At 39.7% G+C, this 12,470-nt stretch overlaps 1 protein-coding gene across 29 annotated transcripts in view; it reads left to right on the plus strand.

Moving 5' to 3' along the window:
- PJA2 (praja ring finger ubiquitin ligase 2) overlaps positions 1-10,701 on the plus strand; it is a 223,438-nt gene extending 212,737 nt beyond the window's left edge. For all 29 annotated transcript variants that reach the window (XM_072736598.1, XM_072736597.1, XM_072736601.1 and 26 more), the window contains 3 exons: positions 4,507-4,621; positions 4,917-5,038; positions 7,423-10,701. In XM_072736598.1, the coding sequence (XP_072592699.1) occupies positions 4,507-4,621; positions 4,917-5,038; positions 7,423-7,548 (363 nt within the window). In that variant the 3' untranslated portion in view covers positions 7,549-10,701. The remainder of the gene's footprint in view (positions 1-4,506; positions 4,622-4,916; positions 5,039-7,422) is intronic.
- The last annotated feature ends 1,769 nt before the right edge of the window (positions 10,702-12,470 follow it).

Below are 12,470 nucleotides of genomic sequence, written 5' to 3' on the forward strand. Positions count from 1 at the left end.
CTACTCCACAAATTCAGTCACACTGAATATCCTCTTATATGAAGATTAACTTGTAAAATTAACTGCTGTATGAAATAAAAATGGGAAGGAGATAGAGAAAGAAAATGGTTAGCAGATACAAACAGATAGAAAACATGCAAAGCCTAATAGTCCTTTTTGTTAAAATCAGTAACCCATTCCATATTTTCTCTGCCTTATGCAAGAATCTCAGCTGGGTAGGATTCTTTACTTAGTGGAGTGACCCAAATTTACATTCCTGAAGATACGTGTTCTCAATCATCCTGCCCCCTTTTTCTGGATGTTGTCATTCTCTGATATCTCACTGGTGGGCATAGAAGTAATAAGAGATGTACACTCCAAGTGAGATTATCACAGGATATTCAAGTTGAGGAAGTCTGGTCTGCAGAGGGCACGCTACTTCTACTGGAGAAAGGGGGCTCTGAGTGACTTGGGAATTCAAAATAGTCTCTTTCCTCTTCAGTCCAACGAGATGTTCCCATTTTAAGCATCAGAATCCTGATTTAACCAGTCATACAACTTTTGAGAAAGTTGACAAGACAGAACTAAACCCTCATTTTAATTCAGCAGTTCATACAATTAAATTGTGTTTGAGGGATCCCTGGGTGGCGCAGCGGTTTGGCGCCTGCCTTTGGCCCAGGGCGCCATCCTGGAGACCTGGGATCGAATCCCCGTCGGGCTCCCGGTGCATGGAGCCTGCTTCTCCCTCTGCCTATGTCTCTGCCTCTCTCTCGCTCTCTGTGTGTGACTATCATAAATAAATAAAAAATTTTTTAAAAAATGTGTTGATTTTAAGAAGTAAGATGTTTGTTCTAGGGCTATCATGGAAACTCTGTGGTTCTTACCACTCTCTGTGGTTCTGAGAGTTAATGGACCCGAGTTTGTCGTTTTCTCTTTGGAGGTCAGCCAGGGGACTCTTCAAGAACCCCGCCCCACATTAGTTTTTATAGTTGGCATTATGACCATAGAGTCAAGTGTAACAAATACCTGGGCTCCCAAGACACATGTCCTAGTTGGCACTTCATTTCAGTGCACCGCAGTGGTAGCTGGATTGTGGTTAATATGATTATTTGTAATCAGGCTTTGGATTGATAATATTCCATTCCGTTGGCCAGGAGCAGGGATAGCAGATTTAAGGAATAACCTTAGGACTGAGGTAGAGCACACACACTCCACCCCCACCTCCACCCAGGGCTGAGATCCAGACTGTTGGGGAGGACACAGCCATGGCTCTCAGAGAAGTGTTTGTGCTACTCTGCTGGCAGAATTTGCTGGAAATCTGCCCTCTGGAGTGCTAGAGAGACTGTTTACAGGGAGGTGGCTAACTGGAAGCACACTGCTGTAAAGCCACCCAAGATAGGTGCCAGGGGAAACTGCTGGCTACCTGCTACTGCGTCTGTCAGGCACTGGAGAAATGGCATGTGTTTCTGTAGCGGGGCACTGGAGGAGCCATCTGTGATACAGAAGCCCATGGTCGGGCAGGGGCCTGCCCAGCGAGCCCACCAGGACCAGGAGGCAGAGTCCTTCTGTGACGGCTCTCCAGAGCCCTCTACCGACAAAACCTAAGGTCATGCTAGCCAGCAAGGGAAAAAATAGTCAAAAGGCCCAGATCTATGAAAGGTGAATGTGGAGCTAAGAGTCAGCTCTTCATTTTCTGGCACATTATTTTTCTTTTTGCAGTCTCTGCAAATTCAGAGTCTAATTGGTATTCCATATTATTAACTATATTTACTAACTCGTGTGATGAACCTTTTTGCTTCCTCCTGTTTTAGTTCTGACTTTGCTTAGGCCTTGGCCCTATCCTCTTTTGTAAGTCATCTCAAATCCTTTTTGGAAAGACATAATTCATTGTGAGATTATCCAGGCTAAATCTTGAAGAGTGCGCAAAGGTGATGCCTGCCATCCAGGAGAGCACAGTGTTAACATTCAGGACGAATCTTCCTCGTCTGCAGGGGGGCCCGTTAGCATTTTATTGTGGGGACGTACACACAGTGTGAAATTTACCCATGTAGCCATTAGTCAGCATCAAGTACATCGGAAACAATTCCCTCTTCTCCTCTGTGCCCTCCTCTTCCCAGCCCACAGCAACCACTAATCTGCTTTGCATCTCTGAGTTTTACTACGTTAGGTACCTCATTTAAGTGGAGTTGTACTATATTTTTCCTTCTGTGACTAGTTCAGGAGTGTATTGTTTAGTTTTCACATATTGGCAAATGTTCCAATCTCCTATTATTGATTTTTTTGTTTCTTGCCATTTTGGTCAGAAAGAGAGTTGGTATGATTTCAGTCTTCTTAAATAGGCTAAGACTTGTTTTGGAACCTGTCGTATGATCTGTCCTAGAGAATGTTTTGTGTGCACTTGAGAAGAATGTGTAGTCTGCTGCTGTCATGTGAAATGTTCTGTATATCTCTTAGATCTATTTTATCTAAAGCGTAGGTCAAGTCTAATGTTTTCTTTCTTTTTCTATTTGGAGGATCCATCCTTTAAAGTGAGGTATTAGGGGCAGCCCGGGTGACTCAGCAGTTTAGCAACACCTTCAGCTCAGGGCGTGATCCTGGGGTCCCGAGATCAAGTCCCACGTCAGGGTCCCTGTGTGGAGCCTGCTTCTCCCTCTGCCTGTGTCTCTGCCTCTTTCTCGTGTGTGTGTGTGTGTGTGTGTGTGTGTGTGTTTGTGTGTGTGTGTGTCTCATGAATAAATAAATAAAATCTTTAAAAAAAAATTGAGGTATTAAGAGTCCCCTCCTGTTATTATATTGTTGTGTAATCTCACTTCAGATCTGCTTTCATTTGCTTCATATACCTAGGTGCCCTAATATTGGTTGTATATTTGTTTGCAATTACTATAGCCTCTTGGTGAATTGACCGTTTATCATTTAAAAAATAACCTTCTTTGTCACTTATTAGCATTTGTGGTCTGCAGTCTATTTTTTCCAATACACATATAGCTACCCCTGCTCTCTTTGATTTCCATTTGCATGGAATGTCTTTTTCCATCCTTTACTTTGAGCCTGTTTGTCCTTAAAGCTGAAGTGAGTGTGTTGTAGGCAGCATATATAGTTGGGTCTTGCTTTTTCAATTCAGCCAGGCACTCTATGCCTTTTGCCTAAAAAATTTAGTCCATTTACATTTAGAGTAATTATTGAGAAGTAAGGACTTACTGGTACCATCTTAAAATTGTCTAGCTCTTTTGTAGTTCTTTTTCCTTTCTCCCTCTTTCTGCCTTCTTTTGTGACTTGATTATCTAGAGTAGTATTGTTTGATCTCCTTCTCTTTATCTTTTGTAAATCTAACATAGATTTGCCCTTTGTGGTTACCATGAGGCTTACGTAAAACATCTTAATACTCTGTGTTTTGCTGATAACTAAACTTAGATTACATACAAAAACTCTACTTTATTCCCCCTCTTATGTTTTTGATGTTATAATTTACCTCTTTTTATATTGTATATCAACAGTTTATTGTAGCTATTGTAATTACTTTTGTCATTTAACCTTTATACTCAAAGCAATTAACACATTACCACATACAGTATCATAATATTCTGATTTTGACTGTACATTTACCTTTACCAACCACAGTTTATCCATTCATCTGTGGATGGGTACTTTGGGTCTTGTGAATATAAGTCCCATCTATAATTTACTGTAGCCAAAAGGGCTAATCAAGCCACAAAAGGATTATACTGGGTGGTCATACGATCTGTTGTTCCTGTCATCCTTAGAATAGTGACTCTATATAGACACTTAGCCCCTAAATAAAAGTTCATATCAGGGATCCCTGGGTGGCGCAGCGGTTTGGCGCCTGCCTTTGGCCCAGGGCGCGATCCTGGAGACCTGGGATCGAATCCCACGTCGGGCTCCCGGTGCATGGAGCCTGCTTCTCCCTCTGCCTATGTCTCTGCCTCTCTCTCTCTCTCTCCCTCTCTCTCTCTGTGACTATCATAAATAAATTTAAAAAAATTTTTAAAAATATTTTTTAAAAAAAGTTCATATCCCAGGTAACCTAGTAATAATAGTGAGCTAGTCATGTGGGTGTGCTGATTCTGTGCCAGTGGTAGATACAGCCATTCAGGAATAAATTATTTGCTTCTCTGACTTGAAGATTCATCCAGTAACCTCAGTCACGTTTTATCTTTCATGTGTTGAGCCTGTCCAAAATATTTACTTTCTTTCATGTTATTGATTCCATCCAGGAACTCATAAGTTGGAAGAGGTAGCCACTCTTCTGAAATTAAAAGTGTGATGGGCAAGTAGCTGATTATTGAGACAAGATAGATTTTTGTTCTTGTGAAAAGTAAGGTACCCTTTTCTGGTATGTTTTTTGACGTTTTGGTGTGATGGTTGTTCCTTTTGGGAGGAGGCAAAAAGGACAGGCTACTGAAGGAGAGAATAGTGGTTCATATAATTTTGGAACACACCTTTAAAAATAGTTTTCTATTATTATTTTAAAGTGTTTTCTAAAAAGGAACTGTGACTTTTCTTTTGCAGACTGCGCTGGCACATTTAGAGTCTCTTGCAGTGGATGTTGAGGTGGCCAATCCACCAGCCAGTAAGGAAAGCATTGATGGTCTTCCAGAGACCCTTGTTCTTGAAGACCACACTGGTAAGTGCAGAGTTGATCTCTAATGTCAAATGACACGTTGCATGTCTAAGTATATCAGTACACCTAAAACATAAAATACTGCTACTAGAAGCTTTCATTAGTTTTTCTATGAAACCAGATTCTGACAAACTTTCACCTAGTAGAAGACTATTTTTAATTTATTAAGTCATGGTCTAGAACAAGTGTGCCCCAAAGTCTGGTTCTCCTATCATAGGTATCATCTATGAGTTAATATATTTTCAGTTATATTAAAATTGAATGCTATGGGATTGATCAGGTGATTTCTTGTTTTCAGCAATTGGTCAAGAGCAGTGCTGTCCAATCTGTTGCAGTGAGTATATTAAGGATGATATAGCAACAGAGCTTCCCTGTCATCATTTCTTTCATAAACCTTGTGTCTCAATTTGGCTACAGAAGGTGAGTTTTATTTTTACCTGTTTTTATTTTTTTTATTTATTTTTTTTATTTTTATTTTTTTTAATTTTATTTATTTATGATAGGCACACAGTGAGAGAGAGAGAGAGGCAGAGACATAGGCAGAGGGAGAAGCAGGCTCCATGCACCGGGAGCCCGACGTGGGATTCGATCCCGGGTCTCCAGGATCGCGCCCTGGGCCAAAGGCAGGCGCCAAACCGCTGCGCCACCCAGGGATCCCTTTACCTGTTTTTAAATTAGTGTTTTAATAGTTGCTCCGGAAAGCTAATGATGATTATGTCTTTTAAGCATATTTTATTCAGCTACATAGTTGTAGTACTTTTTAATTAAGTGTTGAAAATTGATTACCTTTTAATGATTACAGATTAATGATATGAAACTACTTTACTGATAACAATGCTAAAAAAACAATATAGACAGCACTTAATTGCTTGAGATATTTAATCATTTCTGGAAATGATTAAATATCAAAAAGTCATTTTAGAATAAAGCTAATTAGATCTTTAATCATATCCCTGAAATATGTGTTTTCAAAAATACCACAAGCAAAATAAAAGCCTTTGGTACTATTCAAAGTACTACTAATATTCTAATACAAATCAATGTCTTTGAAAATGTATATGAGAAATATGTAAAAACCTACCAGATACCTCCTGTTCCAACTGTATCTGTTCTCCTTAAATATTTACCCAATAATTTTTAACTATATTTGAATTACTTAAGAAAAAAAAGTTTTACTTAAATCTTCTCTGTGAACTCTATTTTTACATAAAGTATATTTATAGGCAGTTAAGGTAGAAGTTTCCTAATCCCTTTCATCACCTATTTACTTATGGATATAGCTCCTTCTCTTTCTTCCAACCACTCTTTTCCTTTTCTCCTTCCTTTCTTCCTCCCCTCTCTTTCCTTCCTTCCTTTTTCTTTGCTGTTGATCCCCTTCTACAGCCACTTCATTATTGTCAGAGTTCTACTTAAGGTGTGTAAAATACAATGCAGAAATGTTCACCATTCTATTATAAAATCTGGAGTTTCTGTCTTGGCTTTCAAGACCTTCTGTGATCTAGCCCCCAGCCTATCTGCTCATATTTACTTCCTTTGTACAGTTTTTTATGTTTGCTTAACTGGCGTAGTTTTCCCCCTGTACCATCAGTAAGATTAGATGGTCTAGGTAGAATCAGCTTAAATTCCACCTTTTCTGGCCTTCATATCCCCTTTATTTAAACTCTCATGGTAGTATCTAAGCCTTAAGAAGGATCTAAATGTTCCTGCAGTGTGTCAGGTACGGCTAGATGACTCTTGTATTTTCTCATTTAATTCTCACAGTAACTCTGGGACACAGTGGGATAAAACCATTTTCCAATGATTGTTACTCATCCAAGACTACACAGCTAGTATGGGGTTGATTGGGACCACACTCATCTGACACTAAAATACGGTTGCTCGGGCCCAGTCCATATGGCAAGTGCACAATAAATGCTTGCTTAATTCTTGAATTGTAAATATTATATATGTTATACCGCTTTGATTTATCATTGACTTGACTATCAAGGTAATAATCTCTTTGGTTTCTTTCCTGTCAAGAAAAAGCCTTTCCTCTGGGGAGAAGATCCCCAAGATACAAATCTTTATCTTTGAACAGCATGATTTCTATCAGGGCTATCTCTCGTGGGGGTGGGGGAGAGGTCGCAGGGATATATTCACAAGGGAATGAATGATCTATCACCAGATGACACATCTCCATAGTCTTTGATTGGTCTGAAGATGTACTCACAGTATGACTGCTTTCCCTGTCCCATCTTCCCTCCTAGGTCTACAGTTGATGTCCTTCATCATTTAGAAGGCATTTAACTCTCCATATCTTTTTGAAAAGGAATTATGTGGTTAATAAAGTTTAAGCTCCATGTGTTTAAGTGAGGCTTCAGTATATAGGGAAGTCCATCTTAGGGGACCATTTGGTGTTACAGATATGTGAATTAATTAGGTATGTGGCATCATGGAGTAAATAATAAAACCAATTCAGTTCAGGTGAGGACATGCCCTGTGACTCCTTGCTCACATTCCACCGTAGCACCAGTGCTGAGCAAGGGGTGTAGTAGACCGTCCATTAATACCAAGTGAAAGATGACTGACCTGAAGGACACAAGCACAATTAGGAAACATTATTCACCCTCAGAAAAATTAGAATCTGATTGGGATGAAGAGGAAATAGCATCACAGTTTGCCTCTCTGGATTGTGTGAGTTTGGAGTTGATTCAGTTTTTAGGATAACAGTACTGTTTTGTTTTGTTTTTTTAGTTTGCTAAGATACTGGGTGGCACCCTAAAGACTCTTCCTTTGGCTCTGACCTTATTTTCTTCCCTCTCCAGTCGGGAACGTGCCCCGTGTGCCGCCGCCATTTCCCACCTGCCGTCATAGAGGCATCAGCAGCTGCGTCCTCCGAGACTGAGCAAGAGGCCCCCCCTTCCAGTGACAGCTCGGCGGATGCCCCCTAAACCTTAACCCTCGGATGAGATCACCCTGTCAAAGTCAATCTGCAAATTCCTTCTCAATCTGATGTGCAAATAATTATATATAAATAAATTTAAAATGCTATATATAGTCTATGCCATAGTTTAGAAAGAAGAATATTAACCTTTCTAAACTAAATTTAGGTTTGCAGAAAGTACTAAACATTTTCAAGCTGAATGTTGAAGCAGTGCATCCATTTTCTTTAGTTGACCATGTTGATATCAGTTGTAAAGTCAAGCTTACCAATTAATAACTCTTTCCAGAAGAAATAATCCTATATGTGGCATCTATTACTGGTTTTGTCTGAAGTACTGCCACTAAGTGATTATAATTAAGCTCTCCTATTTGCATCAAATGTGAAGACTGTGATCACAACAGTAGTAAAATTTGGTTTCATTGGAAATAAAAAGAATTCTAAAACATGCTTTTTGATTGGTTGCTTTGCTTTTGCTATATCAGAACCTCTTGGTTCATAATACTGAGGTTTTTTTGTTTTGTTTTGTTTTGTTTTCTTTTGTTTTGTTTTAGGAGGGTGTCTACTCTTCCATCTCTGTTTAAAGTTAAAATGCCAAAAAAAAAAAAAGGCCAAAATTTTGGCTAAAACATCTCAAAATTTTAAAATCTTAAATGTTGTAATCCCCTTGGAATGGTTAGATAGTAAAACAATTTTTTTTTTCTTTTTCTAAATGGTGGATGTGCTTAGAGTAATGTTAGTAAAGCATGAGTGTTTTACTATGGTTGGTGCTTGAGATAAAGTTAGTAAAGCTTATGAGCAATCTCGTGTGCTCAGTGTTTGGTATGAAATGAATTAGATGGCCTTATGAAATCCTTCTCCCTTTCTACTTGGTTACAGTCATACTTGAAAACATTCATGACATGTTTGTTAAATACTTTTAGATACAGTTTGTTTAAAGTAATTTTGGAAAGTCTGAAAACATACATCAGGTGTTTAAGCATTCATTCTGTTGTATCCCAAGGAGAAATCCAATCCTTAAAAAACTAGGAAGGTTAATTGTACCAACTTGTATAAAGCATAAAATTGATGGGGTGTAGGACAGATTTTGGCCACATCTTTTCACAATATATCTAAACCTTACTGTGTTCTAATTTATTCTTTTAAAGTATCCCTGAACAAGGATTTCTCATAGTGCATTTTCAGCGTTTGTTTCTTTAATTTATTTTGATAAAATTATTCACCTGAAAATAAATAATAAAAATGGGTTTGTTTTGAATTAAGCCAAATTAAGCCCTGCTGTGAAAGGAGGTGATGACATGATCACCTAGTGACTGTGAGCAGAACTGAACATGTAACACGGTTCCTTTCTGATTTTCCTTTCTCTAAAAGAGAGAAGATCCTGACCCCAGATTTGCACTCTAAAAGAGTTCTGTTCAGATTCTTCTATAAAAGTGAGGAAATGAGCTTTCCTTAGTTGTTTTAATGGGAAATTTGGCCCCCAGGGTCATCCATTATTATATAACCTCAGAATGAGATTGCACAGCTTTCCATTTAGGTGGTCACACCCAGTAGGCAAATACGTGCAAATGTGCACGTAATATTTAACTTACAGATGGGATTTGCTATCAGCACCAGAGAATGATAGGTGTCAGAATGCCGCATTTGAGCAAGTAAAATTGTAAAGCACGTAGTGAGTGTACATCCATCTGAGTAGTACATTGATAATTTGGTTTGGACACGTAAGAGGAATATTTATGGCTTCCCAAATGCAAAATTCCATTTTATTTGTGTAATTTCTCTGAGTATTTATATTCCATCTCTTTCCTCCGTTCTTAAATGAATTTTCACTGTTGGCACATTTGAGGCTTAAATATAAGGAACATAACACTTGCATTCTAATTTTTGCAAAATTGTAAATGTGTGTCTGGTATTTACAGCAAAATACTGTGTATCCTTTTATGGGTAAAACAAAACTGAACATTGCATGCCTGTAATGTGGTGACTTTGTAATTTAGGGGTTCTTTGGGGCTTCTGTGACTTTGGAAATGCTTACATTCAGGCCTTAATGTTGCATTAGCTAGCATGTTCCCCCCTGATGTATATAGTCACTGTTGTATAAACTAATCTTTGCCTGTTTTCTACTCCGTGATATTTCCATACCATATTTCACTGATGAGCAGTTAGCGTCAAGGAGTCAAATCAGATTAAAATTAATTCTCGTGTATATCGTGGAACTTTGTGGCTAGTGTGGTTTTAAATTTTTCTCTTTTCTTTTTCTCATTTCTTTTTCTGTTGTTTTCCGTTAAGTAATATCGATCAGTTGTGATGCTTACTGGTTAAACTGACATTGCTACAGATTGCTCTGTAGTAAGCCACAAATTCTATTTAGGCAGTATTAAGGGACGTCAGTTTTCTTCTCCTAGTAGCAGCTGTCCCAAAGAAAATATTTCTTCTTTGCCTGTTAAGGTTTAGCTGTTATCTGCCAGTTGTAATTAAGAGGTTTTGGTTCCAAACTCAACCAGTAGTGTTGAGAGTTGAACTTAAGATAGCTGTTGTACTTTTTGCTTCCCATCTGTTTCTATCCTTCATTCTTGGCTCCCTACTATCTATAAACAGCTGCTGTGAAGGAGAAAAGTTGAATAAGAGTTGGCTTAAAAAAAATTTTTTTTTAAGAAAATTGAGACTTTAGGATTTTCATTGTAACAAGTTGATACAAGCAGAGGCTGAAAAGTTCAGATTCCAAAATATCGTTTGATCCTCTGAAATATTGTTTGGGTCCTTTTGGAAAAGTTAAGAATATATGAAGGTAAGTTAGGAGTAAGTATAAATATGGATAAAAAATACTGTTTCTCTTATTTCTCTGTTAAGTGACTTGACTTTATTTTTTTTTTGAACATTTTCTTCTTCCTTGTAATATGAATGCTGATATTTAAAGGTAGATCCATGTGGTTTTCTGTTGTGTTTCTTAATTGTTTATCTCTGAGCTAACTCTTAAGATTATTTGTGATTTGGATTTATATATAAGCTGTTAAATATATATGAACTGTTAAAATGGAATGCAAGTTTTCAAAAGCCCAGGTCTAAATGTAATGATTGGTTTATTGTTCAATCACCCCAGTCCATCATTTTCCGTGTAAATCATAAACAATAAACAGGATGTACTCAGTGGTCATTTCTAATATTTAATTGTGTGCAGTCACCTCACTTCTAACATCTGAACCCCTGGGGGATTTGGCGTTAATGGCAGAGAACACGGCTATTAAGAAAGTCTGGAATAGGCTCTCGGGCACGTGATTTTATAGACGTTGAACTCTGACCTAAGAAGGCCGGTCAGAGAGTGTTGTCGGGAAGTGGTGCAGGGACTTCTGGAAGGTTCTCCTGCCGGATGTTCTTCGCCCTCCTGTGGGTTCGGCAAGAGCCCGCCCTCCACACTGACCCAGGACTGCAGGAACCCTCCAGAGTCCAGGACCGAGGCCCACCTCTCCTTGGGCTTCCTCCAGGTCGGGCAGGGGGCAGCGGAAGATTCCTCCGGCCTCCCAAGGGTTCAAGGACCTCACCTCTGCAGAAGGGTAGATGGAGTGCTGCTAGGTTACGCGCACATTCAGTCGGAAGACAGCATTGTGTTGAGAAGCTGTGGGTGTTGAGAAGTGCGATTGCCCTAGAAAACCAGCCTCGGGCCCAGAGGCTGGCGGGCGCGCCGCTTGTCTAGGGCCAGGGCCTGCAAGTGTCTAGGGCTTCCACCGGCCACTGCTGCCGGAGCTTGCGTTGTTAGAAGAGGGTCACCCGGTGTTGGGCCAGCGCAGTGCGGCCTAGACCGGGCCCGGGGCTGCCGCGCTCCCCCCCACCCTGCGCTCGCGCCCCTCGGGGCCAGCCTGGCGTTGGCTCTGACGGTGCCCCTTAGAGCATGGCTCGGCCAGGGCGGTCAGGCTCTGCCGCCCGCGGGAGCGCTTGTGGCCGGCAGGGCCGGGACCGTCCCCGCTGGGCGAGCCGATCCCACTGTTGTCTGCTGAGCTTCGGGCCTTGCCACCGTCCGCGTCCCACCACCTCTCTCGGTTTCCTCTTTATTAAGTAATGAATCTAAATTACAGGTTCAGTACTGCTGTTTGTGCACGGGAAAACATTTTTTAAATGTCCTTTGTCGATACACAAAGTCATGGGAAATATGGTTGCTTTCCATCGTTTGATTTTGGCACTATTTTTTTAGGACTGATGAACACTTAGGTGAAAATCATAAAAACATCTTAATCACTTCTCAGAAGTTGAAAGATTTTGACAGGGGAACTTTACTGAAACAAAATTTAACCAATAATTTTACTCAAAGGCCGCATGCCTGGATATGGCAGTTTATTCCATCTTGTATTTTTAGTTTATAGTCAAGATACAGTTTTATAGTGAAAATTAGAGGGAAGAGGTCTTTATGGAAAGATACCACCCCTTAGCCACTCACTGTCAGAAGTTCTACAAAACCAGTATGATTTCCTTTGATTATAAGAGCATCTCTTCTTAATCCATTGAAAAAAAAATACATTTTATTTATTTATTTATTTATTTGTTTATTTATTTGTTTCTTTGTTTTTATTTGAGACCAAGAGAGCCCGAGCAGAGTGCGGGGTAAGGGATAGAGGGAGAGACAGAAGCAGCTTCCCTGCTGAGCAGAGAGCCCTAGGTGGTATTCGATCTCGGGACCCCGGGGTCATGACCTGAGCCAAAGGCAGACACTTCACCAACTGAGCCACCCAGGCACACACACCCCTCAAAAAATGCATATTTACATTATAAGAATAGTTTTATTTATGAAGTGCTAAGTATTAGACATCGTGTTAGGCTCTCTTTTAGTTCATCTTCATCATGAATCTGCAGGGTGGATTGTTTTGTTCCAACCTCACAAATTAAAAACATTAAAAAAATGAGTCCTGGTTCTCAAGAGCTCAAGGGTTCGCTCTTACTGTG

The sequence above is a fragment of the Vulpes vulpes genome, chromosome 14 (assembly GCF_048418805.1).
Source record: "Vulpes vulpes isolate BD-2025 chromosome 14, VulVul3, whole genome shotgun sequence".
NCBI classification, from domain to species: domain Eukaryota; kingdom Metazoa; phylum Chordata; class Mammalia; order Carnivora; family Canidae; genus Vulpes; species Vulpes vulpes.